Source organism: Sinocyclocheilus anshuiensis, unplaced genomic scaffold, assembly GCF_001515605.1.
Source record: "Sinocyclocheilus anshuiensis isolate Anshui unplaced genomic scaffold, SAMN03320099.WGS_v1.1 scaffold300, whole genome shotgun sequence".
NCBI lineage: Eukaryota > Metazoa > Chordata > Actinopteri > Cypriniformes > Cyprinidae > Sinocyclocheilus > Sinocyclocheilus anshuiensis.
This window is the reverse complement of record NW_015557379.1, coordinates 401,246-423,424: the sequence shown is the minus strand read 5'-3', so window position 1 is coordinate 423,424 and position 22,179 is coordinate 401,246. Positions and strand designations below refer to the sequence as shown.

The following is a 22,179-nucleotide window of genomic DNA, read 5'->3' as shown; positions in this document are numbered from 1 at the left end:
CCGCTTTGGTTTTCCCTGTCTCCCCCGTCGCCTCTAGGTCTGGATGCTCTGGCCCACAAATGGCCCAGGACCAATCTTTATGCCTTTCCCCCAATCCGGTTGCTCCCAGCAGTCCTATTCAGAATACGATCAGAAAGAGTGGAGCACCTGTTGCTGGTGGCCCCGCGGTGGCCCACTCAGTCGTGGTTCTCGGACCTGGTCAGTCTGCTAGCGGGCCCTCCATGGGAGGTTCCCCTCAGACACGATCTGCTAACGCAAGCTCGGGGCATGATTTGGCATCCTCGACCGGAATTATGGAAGTTATGGGCGTGGCCCCTGAGTGGGCTATGCTAATGTGTTCTGGTCTCTCGGCTGAGATTACCGACACTATTATGAATTCTAGAGCTCCCTCCACGAGACGCTCAAATTGTAAGTCGCTTTGGATAAAAGCGTCTGCAAAATGACTAAATGTAAATGTAATGTATATGCTTTCAAGTGGAGACTTTTTGCCTCTTGGTGTAGACAGCGTATTTTGGATCCGGTCCACTGCCCTATCGGTTCAGTACTGGAGTTTCTTCAGAGTCGTTTCTCTGAAGGGGTTACTCCCGCCACTCTTAAGGTGTACGTGGCAGCCATATCAGCGGGGCATGCACTCGTAGGGGGTGTTTCGGTTGGTCGTCACCCCCTAGTCTCACGTTTTATGCAGGGTTCGAGATGGCTTAGGCCTTTCCGCCCAGCCCGAGTTCCTTCTTGGGATTTATCGATTGTGTTGGAGGGCCTGACAGGCCATCCCTTTGAACCGATGGAGTCTGTGTCAGAGAAGCTCTTGACCCTCAAGATGGTTCTTTTGGTGGCTTTATCCTCCCTTAAGAGAGTAGGGGATCTGTAGGCTCTATCCGTCAGTCCTTCATGTATGGACTTTGTCCCGGAGCTGATTAAAGTCTTTTTGCGACCTAGGCCTGATTATGTTCCGAAGGTTGCTTCGACTCCGTTTCGTTTTCAACAAGTGGTCTTGGAGGCTTTTTCCCCAGTTGAAGAGGGGTCAGTTAGCCTGAATCTCTGTCCAGTTAGGGCACTTAGGATCTATGTCGACCGCACGGTTTGGTGGCGTGGATCTGACCAGTTGTTTGTGTGTTTTGGTGGTAGGAGCAGAGGTTCTGCTGTCACTAAACAGCGAATGTCACACTGGATAGTGGAGGCTATCTCTTTGGCCTATGAGGCACGTGGCTTGACTTCGCCTCTAGGGGTGCGTGCTCATTCTACGAGAGCAGTGGCTTCTTCTCAGGCCTTTTTCAAGGGGTCCTCGATGGAAGATGTTTGTGCTGCGGCAGGATGGTCCTCTCCTAGCACCTTCATCAAGTTTTACAGTCTGGACGTGAGGATGGCTCCTGGCTCCCGGGTCTTATCCGCTTGAGCAGATGCTTTCCTCGGTCTTCCAGCTATCCAAGGTACGTCAGGCATTATGGTATAGCATTCCCAAAGCGATTACGTCATCGCAGCATCGAAGTGAGCCTATGAGAGGGAACATCTTGGTTACGTATGTAACCTTGGTTCCCTGAATAGGGGAACGAGATGCTGCGATGCTCGGCCGTTCCGTACCTTGATAGCGCTTCTTCGAAAATCAGTGAAATCTGATGGAAATAGCGCGCAGTACGCTATATAGCTCACCTACGTGCGCATTGGGGGCGGTGCTAAGCGCTATTTGGCCAATAAATTGGCGTGATGGTATAAGGGCTTCAGACATTCGTCACACCGAAGATGTTCCCAAAGCGATGATGTCATCGCAGCATCTCGTTCCCCTGTCGATTTAGAATGACATCATAACTTCTGATCAGATTACCCAAAAGTGCTTTCGATGAATTTGTTTCTTGTTTGAGTTTCTCCAGGTAATTAGTTTGTCGATAAAATCCTGCTAACACCTCATTCATGCAGAACGAGCGATCGCTGTCTTCTAAAACTGAGAACCCAGCGCTTGCACTGGGACGCAAGACAAATGTATTTTTTGCCTGGTCGAAGTATGCAAATGTGGCTTCATTCACCAAAACAACCAGCGCTTGGTCTATGGAGCCATTCTCCATCGTCCGTGTGTAGGCCAGGATATTTGCTGTCTGGTAGTCTAAAAAAACAACAACTTATTCATTAATATTATTAAGCAGTACAGTATTTTCAAATTAATAAATGCAATGGATTTACACATGCTAAGATTCTTATCTTCCTGTTGTCTAAATGATGCATTACTTCCTGTTGAAGAGGAGGGATGAGAAAACAAAGCAATATTATAACTTCACCTGTCCACATGATGATCTGAGGAGAAAGCAGGAGTATTAATATGAATGTCTGTATGATTTCCATGTTTGTCATTCACACAGTTTGGTTCACAGAAAGTAACCAAAAGCCAATGTGTTCCTGTTAAAACCCACCGATAAAATATCAGTCACATGACGTCTTGACCAGTTTTTCTTTCCATACTTTCACTTTTGATATGCCATGGTTTCCTTTTACAGGCTGGAATTATTTTTTCCCTAAGAATTTTAGTCAGTTCATTAAAGATTAAACCCATATAAAGTGATTGCAAATATAAAAGTGGTAGGTGGAAAATAACTTGATTGCACCATTACGGCACAGCATATAAAAGACCTACTTTCACTTTTGAAATTCAACTTGTAGTGTTGTGAATACTGACAAAACAAAATGCAAGTTTTTCTTTTCGTCATGGCTTTCTTTAATACCGTCCTTGCAGCAGGTAGGACATTTTGTCCAATATATTTTTTATATTTAATGTAATATTGTGTGGGAGAATATAACAAAAAAACAATGGTAAATGTTTTAAGGAGATTGTGTGCAAGCCTGGATCATATCCAAAAAGGAAACATCAGTCCAGATATGCTTATTTATTAACTTTAAACTGTGAAATTTATAAGACAATGGCTTAACAAATATTTCAAGTGCAAATAGGTTCTGTGTATATTTTAACATCAAATTACCTGCATGTGATCTATAGATATTTAGTAGTAATCATTTTGCAATTGGTTTATTTTAGAAGAACATGCATACCAGCAGTTCATTGGATGTGCATTCAACAGTGAAGGGCAAGTAAGCCGTTTCTGGCGCTATGGGTATGATGGCAGAGATATCATGCATGTGGATTTGGTGAAAGAAGCTGTGGTTGCTACGAGTAAATCTGGTCAGCTTTTAGCAGAAGAGAGAAAGAGCAAAGAATACATTAAGAGAAAAGAGGCACGACTAGTAAAGGTGTGTTCTGCAGTGAAAACTGTCTTCCTAAAGTCCAACAACTCTCTCTCCAGGGCAGGTAAATCCGCAGTATATGTCTATCACTGTAAATTGGATGTATACTTTTGATGCATAAATATGTTTAAAGTACATATACTGTATATTCTCTGTTTATATTCAGTTGGTTTCACATTGCAAATTTGATAAACAATTGCTTACTTTTCAAATGTAGCAAAACCTGCATTATATGTGTCGTCTGGAGGAGAAAAGGATCAGGAATATATTAAATGTGTTATGCGTGGCTTTTATCCAAACATCATTAAAGTACGCTGGACCCAAAAAGCAAGGCCAATCTATTTTGGTGTATCAACTACTGGAATACTCCCTCACAAGGATGGCACTTTCCAGATGACCTCCTATCTTAGCCTTAGTAACGTGAGCGGCCACGATGTTACCTGTGAGATTGAACACTTAAGCATTGATGGGAAAATGAGGATAACCTATGGTAAGTCACTCACAAGGGCATTAATAATTTATAGGAGCATAATGATAAAATATGTGAAAACTCAACTGACTTGCTCTGTCTTTTTGTTTCAGGAGAGAAATCTTTGTTTCTGTCACAAATCACAGAACATGTACTTACTGCAATGATTGCCTTTCTTCTTGGATTTGTATTACCAGCATGCCTAAATGTACTATTTATATTCATATGGCAAAAGACGTCAAAACCACCCGAAGATGAGATAAAAGACACAAGTGATGAATCAGAAGCATCCTTATCTTTGAATTTAACGAATACCTCTCAGGAAACATAAAATATTTAAGGCGAGTGTGACTCCAAACCATATATTATTATTATTATTATTATATTTTGGCCACAGACAAATACTTTTATTTTCATATTTGTGTAGAATTGAATCTCAAGTATAGTATACACAATGTCTGCATCTCTATAGGTATCAAAAGTCTATGCTAAAGCTTGTTGATCACTGTTTAAAGAGTTTGTAAATGTAGTGGAACTTGTAACTTTTTCTGCATAGTCTAACATACATACTTTATTGTCATCTTCACTTGTAATCATTCATTTACACAAAATAAACAGGCTATTTATGACAAATTCTTTATGTAGTACATTTTTGGGAATGTGAGTTATTCTTTTAAGCTTATACATTGTTTAATTTTGCTCCATCTGTTTCACTTAGATCTTGGGCTATTTTTGAATCGCAGTCGTGTCTTTAACTGTATGTATTTATTTGTTTTCTTGTTTATTAAATTCCAAAACACGTACAAGAGCTTAGTACATAGCATTGCTTCGGGAAAAATAAACATTGGTCAAATAAAAGGAAAAGCAAAACCGTTAATAAAGTAATAAACATAAGAATATAAATAGTGCGTCATCCTAACATGTACGGCGACCTCAAAATGCTGGCATTCTCAATAGCCAATAGATTAACAGAAAATTGTTCTCGCGCTTAGGCGCCAGTGCTTCAACCAATAGCAGAGCGAGTCTTTGTGGCTTCGCCACGGCGGAGAACCCAGCGATTGGCTCCGCTTATAAACTGGGCGGGACCACTGGCTCCTGCAAGGTCCTCGCAGCCATTTTCACGAAAGTGTCGCGGGCGCCATGTCTGTGGAAGATCGCGAAAAAGCCTTCGAACATAAACACAATATTCTGCGTCTGCAGTCTCGCACCAGGGCATCTGTGAAACCGCCGGGGACATAAACAAAGCTGAGGGTATCAAAGCTGTGTTGAGACAGCGTTAAACATGAGAGCGGATATAATGTCTGTTAAGCGTCTCATGTGTTGTTGAGACGCGTAAACCGTGAGTTTTTTCCTCCAGACTGTCAGTAACGTTATATCAAAACCTTCAGCCAACGAGTGACTGATGCTCCTTACTCTGGTTGCGGAGAAGGGCCAGTTCCGCTTCCAACCATCATGGCTTTTGTGAGCCTCTTCTCCAGTCCCCCAAGCCCCGTACTTGTCAAAAACATGACAGACTGTGAGCTGACAGGGGAAGAAAGGTCGAGTAAACATGTTCTTATCTGCAAATGCTTCACTGTGCAGGTTCATGTGTGCGTATATCGAGTGAATGTGGATCTTTTGACACCTATTTTGTTTTTTCCCCCCCAAGTACGTTAGGCTTCGTTTTCGTTTTTGGACAGGCCTTTCCCCCAGTTCACTAACTAGTGATCACTAAGTAGTGGTCATATTTTCCTGCATGTACTCATTTCAGTATCTGTTGCAGAGGAAAGCAAGTGACTGTGCTCATCTTTTATCGCTTTCCCCACTTGTTTGCGCTCTTATTTAGTTGATTTTGAAGGACATTTGGGTTTTTGTAGAAGGCTGTAGTAGCTGGTTATTATTACAGTAATGTTAATAGTCGTTTCAAGGCTGTTGAATATGTAAATAGTCACGACGCGTACGATGCCCCGCCCACTCACGTTCCATCGGAACGCCCCGCCCACCCGGGAAAGGAGAACGTCTGGTAGGGATTCATGACAGGACTGTTGAGGCATAGTAAGCCATGTGTTGAGCTGTTTTAATTATCAGCCAGTGATGGGAGGCTCTGGAGTTGGCCAGGTTGGCTGAGTCTGTCTTAAGTTGACCCTTGACCCTATTTATTTTCTTTCATGCATTCCTGGTCTTTTTGTGCATGATTCATCATCAAAATTTTTATAACATCACACTGAGTGTTGTCCATTTATATCAAATGTCATTATCAGAAATAATGTTGAATTAGTTAATTGAAATGTCATCATTTCTGAACTCATAACTACACAGGCCTAGATAAAATATTTATCAATTTAGGTAGCAGATAACATAATTTTGGCCCACACTTTTAAATATCTAGGCCATATTTGGAGGATTTTTATGTCCTGATTCTTGAATAATTTCTGACCCCAATTCAGATGCATTTATATCCTATTAATGTAAGTTGCACTTAAGTTGCAAATATTTCCAATGGTGCTGTGTAAACATAGCATGCATTATTGAATAAAGAGATTGCTGGCTTGGCCTTGACAGCATCCAGATGCAAAAAAATCTCATTGCAGCTCCAACCCATGCTAATTACTTTTTGCAACAGCGTAACACCTTGTATCTCTGTGTGCATTATCTAAATTTACCCATGAGTACATGGCTCATATGTTCAATACTGAGAAAGTGCTATGTGGTTAAAATGTTGTAATAATTATTGAGTTTTCTTCCATTTCCTATTGTTTTTGCCCTCAAAGTTTAACACAGAAGACACCAAGTTAGTCATCAAACCAGTAATCTCACATACATAGTCACTACATCATCCCATTGACAAACATTGACTTTGTATTAACTATGTAGAAACAATCGTTTTGTGTTTCAAAGCACACTAAGGTACCATAGTTCCATCTTTTGCATGCTCCATGCTGCGTTATGGTATGTAATGCCATTTAGCAATGTAAAATCCCAAAGATCTTGGTTTCCTTCTGTAGTGTCATGGCCTAATTTAGTAAAACTGAGATCTTCAGACTCTCAGTGTTATTGTGTCCTTGTTCTCACTTCAAACTTTAACGCTTGGAAAACTTGGGAATTTGACACCTGGCAAAACAAACATTCACATCCGTATTGGTTTTAATCCAATAAGAGTTTGCTGCTCCATTCATTTTGCATTGGGCATTTAAGAGGAAGGTTTATGCTGCTTGATTATGTGACTCTGGAATTACCCAAAATAATTAGGTTTTCATTTATTTCATCTTAAACATGTATATATAAAAAAAGATTACTGTGTTTTAAATATTATGAACAGACAAGTAAATTGCAGTGTTCATATCCAGCATATGCTCTTCAGAACAGAGTATACACTTTTTTTGTTTATTCTTTTGTTTTTAGTTATTTTTTTATTATGATGTTTTTGTAGAGGAGTTTTAAGTTGTAACTATAATTTTATATTTATTGAAGGCCTATGCAAAGCTCACTGCCACAATACCATGGTGTTGTTGTGGGTGTTTGCCAATGCATTGCTATACAGTTTGTAGGATGTTCTCTCTGGTTGCTAGATGATTGTGGGTGGCTGCTTTTTGGCTCAAGTCTTTAAAACTTCATAACAAACCCCTAATTCTGTGTGTGAGCAATAATAGTAATGATGCTTCGCAAACACCATTGAATACTAGTGACTGTTTTGCTCAGAATATTTAGCTATTTCACTGATTTGATAGCACTTTCTTGGCTCATTTTTTTTGTTGATTAAATTCTCAAACATGTTTGATCTTACAGGGAGGATGGCGAATTGGAGGATGGAGAAATAGATGATGAAGGCATAAGCATAGAAGAAGTGAAGGAAACTAAGGAGGAGTCTGAAGAGGTCGAGAAAGAGAAAGGAAAAGACAGAGAAAAAGATGAAAAGTCACACCAGCATTCCCGAAAGCGACACAGGAAAATTAAAGAAAAACGACGGTCGAAGAGAAGGAGACGAGACCGTCAAAAGGTACATTCTGTCCTGTCTTTTTGTGCAACTGTTACTAGCTTTGACCTTTTCTCTTACCTTTTTTCAACATTTTCCAACTCAGCATCACTCTCCATCCAGTGGCTCCAGCTCAGACAGCTATGACTCAGAGCACGAGCGTCAAGACAGACCTAAGAGCAAGAAGAGCAAAGGAACATATCGTGACCATGATGGAGAATTGGTGCAGGTGAGTTCAGGGTCAGGTACTGGATTTAACATTTCGTTAGCAGCAGCTTTCAGTTAATTTTATTTTCTACCCACGTCTCCAGCGGGAAAATGAACCCACAAAACCACCAAGATCAATGCAGCACAAGAACAGCGATTTAGACAAATACAGTGACTACAGTGAAGAAAAGTATGACTATGATGAAGAGGAGGATTTCTCAGAGGAGCTGTCTAAATACAAACATGCTAAAGAATCATCTGGTCATGGCAAGGCAGGGCCTAAAGACCAGGCCAAGAGACCAATCATGAAGGGACAACAAAAACAACAACAGCAGTGTATGTTGTTTACTTTACTAACAAAGAAAATAAAAGACTGCATGGAAATTAATTTGAAGACCCAACAGACTAAACCTGTAATTTTGGGCATTCCTTGTGGTTATCTCTCATTATTTTCTTTTGCTTGCTATATAGTTGGTGGGCAGCGTGGTAGAGGTCGTGGTGCCATTGGCAGGGGACGGGGAATGCCGAACAAGAATAAGAAACAGAAGGGCAAGAACTGGGGCCGGGGTCGTGGTCGAGGAGGAGAACAGGGTGGAGGAGATGGGGTGAGAATTTCTCATTTTTGAGTGAACCATCTCCAGTAAGATCTCAGGGCACTCATGTTATTGTCTTGTCCTCATACAGGATTCTAAAGGTCCACCCAATTTCCAGAAGAAGCGTCCAATCATGAGCCAGGAATTCATTAATCAACATACGTTTGAACACAATGGGAGGCACATTTGTAAATATTTCCTGGAGGGTAGATGCATCAAAGTAAGCTAATTTCACCATTATCACACACATGTTGGGTTAAACAGTACTTTGTTTTATTTGTCAAAATTCAGTTGTAACGTGATCTTAATGCTTCACAGGGGGACCAGTGCAAGTTTGAACATGATAATGTTGTCCCAGAGAAGAAGAAAGAACTGTGCAAGTTTTATGTCCAGGGATACTGTACCAAAGGAGATATCTGTATATACATGCACAATATCCTTTCAAAACATTTCTTGGAAAAATTTTTACAGATTAACAGTAGGAAATAATCATAATATGACATTAGTCAAAAAAGATAAGGGTTTTCTGTTGTTTGTTTCTCGTTTTGGACCTTGACCCTAAAGTGTATGTGAGTATCCGTGCAAGTTCTTTCACACCGGAGCAAAGTGTTATCAAGGAGACAACTGCAAGTTCTCCCATGAACCTTTAACCGATGTTACCAAGGAACTTTTGGAGAAGGTATGGACTAACTTGTGACTTAGGCCCAATCCCAATTCTATTTTATACCCCTTCCCCTTCCCGAAAAGGGTTTAGCGATTTCTAACTATTGGGGGGACTAGCCCCCCTCAATGTCTACGGTGGTTATCGCCCTGATCAGACATGAAAATATGTTGTGGCACTATCGTGCAGTCTATAATGATATGACGTTAGTTAGCAAATATTAGCGATTTTTTGCAAACATTTCTTTGAGTAACATGACCGTATGGTGAAAATAAGGTGCATTAAAAGTGAATAAATCTTTTGATTAATATGAATATTTTAATTAAAAACGTGTCTCCACGTACTATTCAGTAAAATTCTAGTGCATTTAATCTATTAAATAACGGCAGAGTGAGCGAGTTTTTGTATATGGTAAGATTAAACTTACTTTAGGGAATAAAGTACCACATTTCAGCTATCGTTTTATTAGGATGGGTACACAAAATGTTATTTTATCTTTGCTTCAAGAAAATCCTCAATCTATATGTTTTCTAACAGCTGCTTGTGGCTGTAAACATTTTATTTTAACGTGGCTTTAAGCACTATGCATCGTTTAAGTTTCACTTTCACCGCGACTAAGCCGGTAAATGTGCTGTTTACATGGAATAATCATATGAGTGTACCTTATGGTCCGAACCCAGAGTCTCCGCATCAGTAAGTGGTAAAACGAGCATCTTCCATCCGAAGACTTGTTGCATTTCGGGGTAAAGCAAAAAAAACCATTGTCGAACAACAATATAAAATGTGGTAAACTATTAAAGGGTTAGTGAAATGAAAATTGAAAATGAAAATTAGCCCATAAATTACTCGCCTTCAAGTCATCCTAGGTGTATATGACTTTCTTCTTTCAGACGAATCCAGTCGGAGTTATATTAAAAATGGTCTTTGATCGTTCAAGCTGTTTAATGCCACTCAGTGGGTGTTGCATGCATCAGTCCAAAAGAAGTTAAATAAAATGCGCCCATCCAAAAGTGTCTCACACGGCTCCGGGGGGGAACAAAGGCCTCCTGTAGCGAATCGATGTGTTTTTGTAAGAAAAATATCCATATTTAAAACGTAATAATCAATTTAAATAGTAAAAATCTAGCTTGCACTCACTGTTGTACACGGAAGCAGCTCCGGGCAGATGACGTATGAGGTCAGCTTTGTGCATGCGCCGCTCAGAAGTGATGAATGCGGAAGCGCAGGGCAGAGATCAAAACAAAACAACGGTCACTTATTAGAAGTACAAAACGAGGATTTGTAAAGAAGAATGTTGGAGGATTTCGATATAAGCCAAGAGGAGACTGGTTTTCCTTTGCTAAAGTAAGGAAACTTTGCTTCCTTTGCTCCTGTTAACAAACGTTGGTTTTTTAATTGGTTATTCTACAATTAATTGTACTATAAATTATACTACAATTGGAATATACTGTAAGTTGATAAACTGTTCAGCGTGATGACGTTTAATGTCTCCGACATCGCCTGTAGTCCCATTTAGCAACTTGTTAGCAACCGTCTTTTTTAAGAAACGTAACAGTTTTAAAAAATCACAAGTTGGGTGTAGCTGGGGTGTTTTATGTCGTAGAATAAAACGTGAAAGTATCTTGAGCTTGTGTGAACCACGGACCTTATTTTAGGGGATTTAACCAAACTCCCATTCAGAAAACCCATTGACTCTGGGACGATGGAACCGGAAGTGCTAAAATGCTAACTCGCTTCCGGGTTTTTGCCTACAAAGTGACATCATAGTTCCACCACTCTATTAGAGTTATTTTAGCACTTTATAAGAAGTCCAGGTATGAAACTGTCACATCTAGCAAGGTATAAGTTTTAGCATCAACTCTTGAAACTATTTAATGTTACATTCATTGAATAAATCACACATTGGAAACCTAATTGCTGTTGCACATTTTAGATCCTAAATATAGACGAGGAAACTGTCAATGAGGATGAGCTGGAGTTAGAAGATCTGAGAAAACAAGGAATCGCTCCACTACCTAAACCACCTCCAGGAGTTGGATTGTTACCCACTCCTGGGCCTGGAAGTCCACCGGATGGAGGCAAGAAGATCCCTTCTCTTTTTGAGATTAAAGTTCAGCCTACTGTGGACTTGGCACAGAAGATTGCTCTAAGGTACTGTTGGCATTTATTGACTTAATCCTCTTAACACTGACTGTTTGCATCCAGAATATTTGGTCAAGTTTGGTCTGTTTACACATCATATAACCTGTTTTAGCATTATCATTTAGCTTTTTCTTATACCCCATTCACAAGATGACAATATCAATAAATATATTATCATGTCTATATATTTTATATATATTTTCAAAAATATTTTTCACTGTTCATACATGTCAAAATGAACAGTAGATAATTATTTCTACATTCATAAAGGTCATTATTTCTAATGTTTTGCCAAACTATAAAGTTCAGAACCACAGTTTGAACCAGTTACTTCAGATTGGCACTGTATAGATTACCTATTCATTATTATAGAACATTTTAGAAAGATGTTTTTCCTCCAATAGTCCAAGTGAGTGTCAATTATATTACATACAATTACATAAACAAGTTATGTTTTTGTTTGGGTTTTTATTTGTTGCATGTTTCATGGTGGTTTTCATTGCAGGCCCAATTTCTACAACAGTACATCTCCCCCTGCTGGACAGTTTCAAGGTGGTCCACAGTTTGGCAGTAGCCCTGAGGATATGCAGGCTGGCAATATGATGTCTTCTCCGCCCAATCCTTCCCATTCCCCTCATCCAGGCTCCATAGGGAGCCCTCCCCTTCCATTCACAGGTCCAGGAATGCCCCAAAGCCCACCAGGCCCACCTCCACCCCAGGGTTTTGGCCAGTGCTCTCCTAGGCCACCTCTAGGTCAGCCGCCTGCTTTTCATGGAAACATGCAGCACATGAACCGTCCTCCACTGACTCAACAGGGGGCTCCATTTCAACCTGTGCCTGACATGCAAATGAACATGCCTTTCCAAAACATGGGCCAGATGCCCTCGGAGTTCTTCAAGAATTTGTTTAGCAGTCAGTCTCTGGCCCAAGGGGGTAGGTCTTTATTTACTATTAATTTGTATTTTTTCCATTAATAGATGCCCTTAAAGTATGATATTTATTAAATATGAATCTATTGACGCCCTGTTTTCCATTGTATCTACAGATGAGGGACCCATGCAGGACTCGCAGCCACATGGTAACGCTGAATCCAGTGGGATGCAGGACTTCCTTCCGGTTGTACAGAAGGCTTTGCTTTTACATCTCAACCAGAACAAGCAAGACTCTGACTCTCACAGGGATGAGGGACAAGGGTCTGCACCTCCCAACAGAGAGAAAGGTTAGAGTGGGATGTTGGAAATAAACATTTTGAAACAATATTGCTTTAACCCTGAACAACAGAGTGCTGCAGGTGTACTAAAACCTGGAAACAAGTTAGTTTTTGAATTTCTGGATCCATCCTCCTGAAGTCATTGTTTTTTTTTTTTATGTTTTTTTGGTCTGTGGTTAACACAAGCTTGTCACATTTTATTCTAGGACATAAAATATATCAGTAATACATCACTTGTGATATTTTATGTGTCTTGAAAAAAGTGATTTCTAAGTGGGACTATAGTTAAACATAATCACAGCGAACAGGAAAATCTGTTCGCTGTTACAGCATACTTTTGTTTATACTAGCACTCTTGTAAAATATTCTAACTCTAACTTTCCAACTTGTAGATTTGAAGTAAAGACTAAAAGAGTTGTAGGAAGCTTAATATTGATGACACTGAAGTCATGCATTCGTGGTGTAGTTTGTTTATAGCCAAACATTAGCTTTTCCTTTTCTGCACATTGTTTTTAGGCTTTAAAATTCATAAGAGTTGTGTTTATTTCTGAAGGTTATCGTGATTAATAAAACTTGTTAGAATCATAAACTTTTGTTGGTCACAGAGGTTTTTTTTTTTTTTTTTTTTGCAATTTTGCAATAATCCAGAAGCCAGTGGAAAAATCCTTTTGGCCTTTAGCAAGGGAACCAGCATCATAATGTTTTATATATAGTCAAATCAATTTTAAAATTGAATAGTAATACATTAGCGAAGTAGGTTTAAAATATGAAGACGCTGGTTCCGGTTTGATTCTATTTGAATGTTCATAGTCTAATATCATTTCTGTTTATTAGATGAAGCCCCTAATTGGTACTCCAGTGATGAGGAAGAGGGCAGTAGCGTAACAGCCATCGTTAATACTCTAAAGAAGCAGAATGACATGCTGAAAAACCAGCCTAGCATGGGACCAGCCGACCCCAGACTCCAGAAGGAACGAGTTTTGCCCAACGATCCTCGAATAAAAGCTGACCCACGTCAGCGTCCCCCAGATCCCAGAAAAGACTCTGGAGATGGTATCGGGGACCCCAGGCTTGCCAGAGACCCACGCAAGATGAAACCTTTGGACTCCTCCAAACCTGACCCTAATCGCCACCCAAACCCCCCCGTGTCCCACAAACCTCCCGCCAGAGAGGATGATGACGAATGTGAGAGAGAGCTAAGGGAACGAGCAGCCTTGATCCCGTTGGATCCCAGCCCTGGAGCCGCGCTGCGAGACCCCCGCTGTCAAATCAAGCAGTTCAGTCACATCCGGGTGGATATTCTCCTCCAGCGTCCGGCGTTTGCACAAACTGTGGTTTGGGCTCAAGAGGACCTCATTCCTCTGTTGATTCCCAAACAGGAGCCCTCCATAAATCTTCCGCTCCCACCTTTAATCGCAGATGCTCAGCTGAACCGTAGTCTTTCCTCCCCACCGGATCACCCTCCATCATCAACCCTAACACCTCCTGATCCACATCTGGCAGCCGCCCGGTTCAAAGAGGGAGTCGGGCGACTCGGCAGTCCTCCTCGTAGGACTGTGGATACTCGTCACCACCACCCGGACAAGCCCGTGGACCCACGTACACACAAGACTCTTGATCCCAGAATCAGCCGGTCTGGAAGTCTGGACTCCAAGCTACCGGGAATAAGGGAGAGTACATCTGGAGGAGGAGCCTCTGACCCGCGGCTACAGCGTGGATCTTCAAACCAACCGGTTGGCGCTTCCACTAAGCCCGAGTCGGAAAAGTTGCCCCCATATGCTCCCCGCCTGGCGTCTTCAATGGGTGCAGGTCTTGAAAGCCCAACCACGCTGTTAGGCGGGATAAGTTTATACGATCCACGCAATCACAGCCTACTCTCCCCGAAACGTGAAAGTGAGGAGCACCCTAAAAAACCAAGTATCCTAAAGCCGTCTGCGAAGCTTCCAAGCTCTCCACCATATGCTTCGCCGTCACAGGGAACAGGAGTAGAAAAAGACGAAAAAAGTCCACTTGATGACTCTGAGAGCAACACAAGTGGCTGTCCGTCAAATCCTCCTGTGCCTACCGTAATGCCAGTGTCTCCTTGCTCGCCAGTCCGAGCGGCAGCTCCCGCTGTGCACAACTTGCCTATCCAGGCACTAGCAGGACTGATACGGCCTGCTTACACTGACCCGCGGCAGAACAAACCTGTGGGCCCTGCTGCTGGGACTCCGCAAGAGGATGAGGAGTACAGAGACTGTAAGAAGAAAGACAGGCCCTTGAGGGATGTCTTTAAAACCTTTGACCCCACAGCCTCTCCATTCTGTCAGTAAACACGCCTATACTGAATATAGCTCATGCATTTACTGTATTCTGTACATCTGTTCTTTGTATTCACCCTGCATGTATATGAAGCTTTTCTATTTATTTATATTGGTTTGTACATATATTCTCCACTGCTGCATCATGATCTAACCAGATATATTTTTCTTTTGGCCTCTTGTGCATAGATTCTCATTGGATAGGCAAGGACTTTATTTGCTCAAGAAGCATTTTAAGTACATTTGTATCTGGTATATGGAGACTTTGGTAAGCAGAGTCTGCTAAACTGGTGAGTATATGTAATATCAGTGACGCAATGGTTCTGTTGCTGTCAGCGGTTAAAAGGGATGTGTGGCTTAAAGTATTCATATTTGTAGTACTGTGTAATGCATAAAGCTATAAAAAAATATACAATTTTGCTAAAGTCCCACAGTATTTATCGCATAACTACATACAAAGTATATATAAACACTGTAATATAACAGCACTTCTATGTCTCATTAATGTCAAGTGTGCATTTCATCAAAGCATTTGTGATTTTGGTGATGAAAAGGTTCATATGAGATTCCATTCAGATAAGTTGTAAATGGTTTTCTTTTTAACATGAAACTTTTTTTCCATCTTTTTTATGGTCATTGTTTTTTTGCGTAGATAATTCTATTTTATTTGTATGTGTTTTTCCACAGAAAATGCTGAACTGTTTTTCTGTTCTTTTACCAGTATGACTGAAATGCTAGTAAGGGAATTTAAATACAGCAGTCACTTTTTTTTAATTCGATGTCTAAATAAAATAAAAAGGATTAAGTGATTCTGATATTAGTGTTTTTAAGTGGATGTCACGTTTGTGTTGTGAAGCCCATCACAATAGCAGCCATCTGAGCAACTTCAGTCATTGTTTTAGCCTTCAGGCTAATGCATTTTACTGTACAATGAACTTTGAGGATAACATCTTTTTTTTTTTATATATCACATCATCAGTGTCCAACTAAATTTCACACTTGATCTCATTTATAATTTACAATCATACTTCTAAAATGCATTTACCATAACTCTTCAAATACATGCTGATATATATATGCATACATATAATTCAGACAAAAATGTGCAATGTGAAAAAAGGACCAATACAAAAAAAAAGAACATAAAATGCTAGTATAAATAATCATACTGAAAAATACAAATTATTGAACAGCTACATGTAATGTATACCATTTAAACATTTTGTTAATATTTGTAGCTTTCAAATGTTTTTTTTTTTTTAAAGTTTGATTTACATTACAACATATTTTTTGTTTATGTCCTTTTTCTGCAAATTATTTTTTTTTTGGTTAGACATACCTCTTCTAATACATGTATTTATGTTTGTTTTTAAAGTATTACAGTAAATGATTTATAAATTAGATCAGGCCTGCAATTTTACTTGGACATTGATAATAAAATTATATTGAAAACATTTTATCTTTTGACTACTCACATTATGGGTACTTTTTAATATTATTTTATGACCTCAGTATAAATATTTTTGAAGACTTTTTTTCTTAAAGCACAGTGTGTTCATTGTGCAGTTTTAGTTTGGTTTGTGAGGCTCAAAAAAATTATAAATCAATGTGATATACCACAGTGTTTGGGATGGCTGTTGACTTAACATACAATAACAGCAGAATAGCCAAAAGTTACAGGCACAATTTAGACCCTTTATTTTGTGTTTACTCTGTAATTATCTAACACATTGATGGGTGGTGCAAGGCTGGGCGCCGTTGAATGCTGGGAGGTCCTACGTAGACCCAAATCATCAGTTTCTGGGTTAAGCTGTTCTTGAGCTCGGTGCATAAGGAGAGACTTTTTCCACTGGAAACAGAACGCTGCTGCTTTTGCTGCTTCCGAGTTTGGCTCAGGCTGTTTCAAACCCTGTAAAATCAGAAAGAGCCATTTAAACCAAAGTTAAGCATGCTAAATATCATACAAGAGAAGATAGACACCACTACTTTTTACTTATTCCCTGGTGCATAATGATCCTTCACAATCTTACTTCCCCAAGTAGTTGGAGGAAAACTTTCTTAGTTTCTCTTACCCTGATGCAGGCAGTCTCTGCTGCTCGTACTCCTTGGATAACTCTCTGGAGTAGATTCTGTGCATTCTTCACCAGGATCTCATCTGATGATTTGCACGCAGGAGTAACTGCATTAACACTGGAGAGACACCATGCACCCCTTGGGTCACATGACATTTTTGCATGTTTAATTTATTGGTAATGTTGTTTGCACATATTTGAATGTGTCAGTGATTTAAGGAAGAAAGTAACTTTCAGATGCTGCAAGAAAGACCTTCAATCAGAATTATTGCAAGTCAGGGAGATATACTATTGATTGTCTCTCACCTTGAAATGATGGTAAGTTGGTTAGAAATGGTCAGAATCTGCTCTGCAATGACAAAGAGCTCCTCGGTGCAATGCTTGTCCAGACAGTGGTCTGCTATGACACGCACAAACTGGGTGATTGACTGGCCGCTTGAGACAATATCCTTTGCAGATGTTACAAAAGCATCTTTGGTCTACAGGTGAAACAAACTTGTTTCAGTATGGAAACATAACCTTTATACAAAAGAAAACTTTCAAAGCTTCTGACCTGGATTGGCCCTTTCTTCTTTAGGTACTGGGCCATGTGATAGAGTTTATCTGCCATTTCTTTTGTCACCTTGACAATCTGGTTACCCTGGTCATCCCACTTCTCAGTCTCTTGTTTCAGAAAGAGAGAAGTGTAAGAGAGGGTCGTATCTACTAAGTTGAACACAGGACCTCTTGGGCTCCTCTGGGATGTCTCTTCCTGAGGTAGAAAAATATGTTACATTGCTTGATCTAAAATGTTGTCCATTCTTCAACTATAACATGATTCATCAATTTTTATTACCTTATTTGGTTCCTGATTGAACACATCTTGGACACTTGTACTTGGTTTGCTTTTAGTAGAACCTTGATTATTTGTGGATAGAGGATGTAGTGTTGCCTTTTTTGTGAAACTTGGTGTCCGGGAGACTCCACTAGACTCTTTGCCCTGCAAACTACACTTGATCTGTTCCTTTGTGACCGCAAGAATTCCATCTACTTTACAAATTTCTTCAACAAGGTAATGTGCCTTTGCTGACCAGCACTGTGACTGAATATCAAGGGTGAGAGTGTCTCCAAGAGTTTGCGTCTCTGCTATTAGTCTGGCTCTACTCATAATGTCTGACATCTGAAATGTCAAGTGGTCATTTATGAATCTCAGATTGGACCTTTCCTTTGGCTCTCTAATAAAATTGAAACAGTCCTGAATGGACTCTGTAGCACTTTTAACATTCTGCATAAGCAATTCTGCAGCACTTTCAAACTGTGCCAGAGTGTCTTCAGTTTCCATGTCACTATCTTTTGTTTGGACCGAGCATGCCAAAGCTATAGTATCTTGAATGGCCGTCACATAATCATGGTTAACTTTGCTCAGGAGACAAGAGAGTGCTTTCATTTTAATCTGAAGCTGTCTCTGAAATAGCTCTGATTTAGCCAGCATCAGGACACTTGAGAGGGACACCATACCAACTTCTTCAGCAGCCTGTAGGTAGGTATCTGTACGTGTCTTCACATCTTCTTGTAGTTCTCCTAGCAGTTTAACTTTATAGCTATCTCGACAGTTCAAAGAAGACAGTCTCACAGCTTCTTGTATGCGAAGTGAGTTCTCAGACATTACTGACAACCATTTTTTGGGTGTCATTTGATGTGTGTTTATATGCCCCTTACCATCAGTCGTAGCTGTTCCCACAACCTTATCCAATGAGTTCAACAGTACCTGGACAGACAAGGCCCAAAGCATGCAGAGACCGTCAAGTTCATCAGTTTGAGTTGGTCTTGAACCCACTACGTATGTGAGATTCTTGGTGTTGGTTTGAGCTTTTTGGAGCTTGCTCTGCAAAGACATTATACTCTCATGACAATCACCCATCATCTTTATATCTGCTGATGTCACAAGTTGTACAGCATCTGCACATAAACACATGACCTCGGTGAGTTCCTGTGTGATGGACTCCAACATATTGGGTACATAGTTTTGGAACATGGAGTAAACGGCATGGTACCACATCCCTACCACTGGCAGCAATATCTTATGGGCATTTTTGATGAGGTCAGAGAAGTCTGTACTGTGTTTATAAATGCCATCTGTACTCATGGCTGCACTCATGGCTGTTTCCTGCGCTGTCTGGACAAGCAAGGGTGTCAAGGACACGAGTTTGGACCGCAGACTTTCCACTTCCTCACTATAAGCTGTGTCTGTGACACTGGTGGCTTCTCTTGTAGCTTGGGCATAGCTGTTTGAGAGTCCTAGAACTCCAGTGCAAGCCCTGTTAAGAGCCTCTACATCTTTACCTTTGGTCATGCAGACAACTTCACACAAGAGAGGCAACAAATCAATATTATGGAGCTGTACGACAGATTTAGATTCCGTGACAGGTGCAATCCATGCTTCTTCAGGCTTTGGTACATCATGCTCCACTATTAGATGAACAGCCGGCGTCGCTAAACTATCTTTGAGATGACATGGAATTTCTTCACCAGTGGAACTTTGCAATGCAGACTCAGATTCTGTTTTATCAGAATGATCTTCAGTTGATCTTTCATGTTCTGAAATGGGCATAGCACATGGTACAGTACAGGCAGACTGGCGAGCTCCCTCCCGCAGTGGGCTAAGCAGATGTGGATGCTGCAAACCGTCAAGTCCTTCACGTAGAATGTCAAAGTGTTTTAGGGCTGTTGAAACACAATCAGAGAGCAATGAGAAAGCCTCATTGCTAAGACTGGTATTAGAGTAGATATCAGTGACACAACTTGTCACCTCAGCAGCAGATCCTTCCGCTTGCTTTATCAGAACCAGAAGTCCATTACGGTAGATTGGATTGTCACTCTTACTGACATGTTTTCTCACGAGCTGGATTACCAAGCTCATATGGCCAATAAGCAAGCTTGCCTGTTTTGTGAGATACTGTGCATCTTCATCTTCATGTGCCTCAACAAACTCCATCCAGTTGCTCTGGATCTCCTGAAGAGCAAGACAGACAAAGTCCTTCACGTTTATGATGCTACTACATGCGTGCAAGAGCTGCTCAATCTCCTCTGACCATCTCTGTTGCATCTCTTTTAGTTTTTCCAGAGCTTCACTTGAACGCACCTCGTCTTCCTCTAGATTTTGCACAAGTACACAAATTGCTTGATTCAGTCTCATGATGCATCCCCTTGAGTTCTCTACGCCCTCAAGACTATTTTCATCACACGCTAAAGCTGAGATGAAGCCTGCCACTTCTGAAATCTTGTCAGCATGAGCTATGAAGGATTCAGATTGAACCTGAAGTGTTTCCACATGCAACTTATCTTCATCTTGCACATCCTGGAAGATACAGCTCACGGTGTGCACCAACTGTTCCAAGGGAGTTGAAGTTGTGACAAATATGTCCATTACCTGCAGCTGTGTGGCCTTTACCGTAGCATCGTCAAGTTTGTGGATTTGATTCAAAAGAGAAGCACATGTGTTTGCAAGCTGTTGATCATCACAGCATTTCATTTGTTGTGACATCTCTGACCAGAGCTGAAGGACTTGCTTGGAGTGTGCAGCAACCTCAAACTGAATATCCCTGCGAGAAGTGTTTGCTACCGCCATGCTGTGGAACACTAGGTCACGAAGCATAACGTCAAAACCACCATCTTTAACACAAGCAGGATCAGAAAGCAGTCTTAGTAATTTGTTCCGTATTACGGTGTAGCATCCACATGAACCCCTGGCACCTGGTTCACAGTTGCTCTTGAGTGTGGCTATGATGCCATTTACAGTTGAGTCCACATGGTTTAAGATGTACTGCTTTGCACTCTGTGCCTCCTCGCTGTGTGGATGTTTGATTGTCATGTACATGGCAGTGTGCAGCATGGAAACACATTTTTTCAGTGTTTCTAGAGAAGCCTTCAAACGCTCCTGTTGTTTGTCGTCACGCAGCTCCTGAATTCTTTCCACTACCAAGTTGTGAAGAAGCAGCATTGCCTTTGAGTATACTTGAAATGCTTTCAATAAGGATGATATGTCTGCTGCAGCTCCTACTTGAGAAAGACACTGCAAGAGCCAATCAGCAACTGCAGTGATCTTCCTTACAGTCGCATCATCTTCCACTAGAAGGATCTATAGAGACCAAAATAAATGGAATCAATCATTAGGCATTTCAGTCACAGAGGCTGGTGGTAAATATTTTTCTACGAAACTCAAGATATTTGAAATTTCTTAACAAGTTCAGGTTTAGGGGTAGGGTTGCAGCATGGCTCTAAATAAACTATGAATGCCATGTGAATTTTTCAGGTTTTTCAAAGAATGAAGATTGTCATCTACACCCTGTTCCTGGAGACACTCCAAGACCCTGTCCCAAATCGCACACCAAAAACCCCCGCGTTCTTCCTTTGAGTCCACATTTCGTGACGTAATGGCACTTTGACTGTCGGGGAAAAGTCTGCCACGGAGCTCGGCAGAAATGCTCACCGAGGGCAATTAGCGGCCGCAAAGGCGGTGCTTGCATGCACCTTTCTGAAAGTTAAAATGACGAATGGGACACCCTACAGCCTCATGGACTTAATGGACATGTTCACATGGCGGCCATGGTAAGTCCACCAGTACACATGAAATGTGCTATTTGAGACGGGGCCCAACACTACACAGTTTTTAAAATTCTTCCTAATCAAACACTCATAAATAAACTCATCAGCTCATTAACAGAAACTCCCAAGACCTGAAATTGATGGGTCAGATAAGGGAGATATCCAAAATCAAGTCACCATTACCAATTGGGAACCGGACTGCACTTTTCTACTCAAAAAAAATAATAATATCCTGGGCCGGTGCCCAGATCCTGGTTCCAAACTGGACCCGAAACTTTGCTGATCTCGAACAAGGGAACCTATGACATTAGTAGGCGGAGTTTCCACTACAGACCTGAGTTTGAAAGGACATCTGAGTTGAAGTAAATTAACCACATTAACAACAACAATTAAATACGTCAGTTCACCAGTGGTCGGCAGAAGAAACCTCCGCGGTCTCCTTTCGCGAAAGTAACAACCGATTCCAGTCACATGTTTGTGATGTAGAGGGTTCTGGTTCTGAAGGAGTGCCACTCTTGGCCGAGCACCGACTCCAGCTCCGGCACCAGCCCCAGTGGAAAAACAGCAAGGGAAATCCAACCCTGCTTCTGGAGAGCTACCGTCCTGCAGACTTCAGTTCCAACCCTGCTCCAGCACATCTACCTGTAATTATCAAATAACCTTAAACACCTTGATTAGCTGGTTCAAGTATGTTTGATTGGGTTTGGGACGGAAATCTGCAGGACGGAAGCCCTCCAGGAGCAGGGCTGGAGACCTCAGCTCTA

At 41.0% G+C, this 22,179-nt stretch overlaps 3 protein-coding genes across 4 annotated transcripts in view; 2 read left to right on the top strand and 1 right to left on the bottom strand.

Annotated features, from left to right (window-relative positions):
- LOC107679128 (HLA class II histocompatibility antigen, DP beta 1 chain) overlaps positions 1 to 2,395 on the bottom strand; it is a 9,668-nt gene extending 7,273 nt beyond the window's left edge. Inside the window, exons 1-2 of the mRNA XM_016474588.1 lie at positions 2,268 to 2,395; positions 1,820 to 2,095 (exon numbers count right to left, since the gene is read on the bottom strand). Of these exons, the coding sequence (XP_016330074.1) occupies positions 1,820 to 2,095; positions 2,268 to 2,340 (349 nt within the window). The 5' untranslated portion in view covers positions 2,341 to 2,395. The remainder of the gene's footprint in view (positions 1 to 1,819; positions 2,096 to 2,267) is intronic.
- Positions 2,396 to 2,651: 256 nt separating this feature from the next.
- Positions 2,652 to 4,034, top strand: LOC107679152 (hereditary hemochromatosis protein homolog). Its single transcript, XM_016474614.1, has 4 exons — positions 2,652 to 2,722; positions 3,020 to 3,289; positions 3,443 to 3,715; positions 3,808 to 4,034. The coding sequence occupies exons 1-4, from the start codon at positions 2,671 to 2,673 to the stop codon at positions 4,023 to 4,025; spliced, it is 813 nt and encodes a 270-aa protein (XP_016330100.1). The 5' UTR covers positions 2,652 to 2,670; the 3' UTR covers positions 4,026 to 4,034.
- A 773-nt stretch (positions 4,035 to 4,807) lies between these two features.
- Positions 4,808 to 15,439, top strand: zc3h6 (zinc finger CCCH-type containing 6). Of its 2 annotated transcripts, none has more exons than XM_016474708.1 (12): positions 4,808 to 5,232; positions 7,475 to 7,670; positions 7,753 to 7,875; positions 7,958 to 8,189; positions 8,325 to 8,458; positions 8,538 to 8,666; positions 8,765 to 8,879; positions 9,016 to 9,125; positions 11,041 to 11,258; positions 11,755 to 12,182; positions 12,295 to 12,468; positions 13,294 to 15,439. In XM_016474708.1, the coding sequence occupies exons 1-12, from the start codon at positions 5,147 to 5,149 to the stop codon at positions 14,769 to 14,771; spliced, it is 3,423 nt and encodes a 1,140-aa protein (XP_016330194.1). In that variant the 5' UTR covers positions 4,808 to 5,146; the 3' UTR covers positions 14,772 to 15,439. The 2 variants fall into 2 exon arrangements, with proteins under 2 accessions (XP_016330194.1, XP_016330193.1); XM_016474707.1 differs by having other exon boundaries at positions 7,460 to 7,670; positions 13,294 to 15,438.
- Positions 15,440 to 22,179: the final 6,740 nt, after the last annotated feature.

What these genes read in the sequence shown, in the direction of transcription:
- zc3h6 (XM_016474707.1), top strand. Translation starts at nt 5,147, where the DNA reads ATGGCTTTTGTGAGCCTCTTCTCCAGTCCCCCAAGCCCCGTACTTGTC. An exon ending in GGAGACGAGACCGTCAAAAG is followed by an intron (nt 7,671 to 7,752) that starts GTACATTCTGTC and finishes TTTCCAACTCAG; the next exon opens with CATCACTCTCCATCCAGTGG. An exon ending in ACAAAAACAACAACAGCAGT is followed by an intron (nt 8,190 to 8,324) that starts GTATGTTGTTTA and finishes CTTGCTATATAG; the next exon opens with TTGGTGGGCAGCGTGGTAGA.
- LOC107679152 (XM_016474614.1), top strand. Translation starts at nt 2,671, where the DNA reads ATGCAAGTTTTTCTTTTCGTCATGGCTTTCTTTAATACCGTCCTTGCA. An exon ending in CAACTCTCTCTCCAGGGCAG is followed by an intron (nt 3,290 to 3,442) that starts GTAAATCCGCAG and finishes TTTCAAATGTAG; the next exon opens with CAAAACCTGCATTATATGTG. An exon ending in GAAAATGAGGATAACCTATG is followed by an intron (nt 3,716 to 3,807) that starts GTAAGTCACTCA and finishes TTTTTGTTTCAG; the next exon opens with GAGAGAAATCTTTGTTTCTG.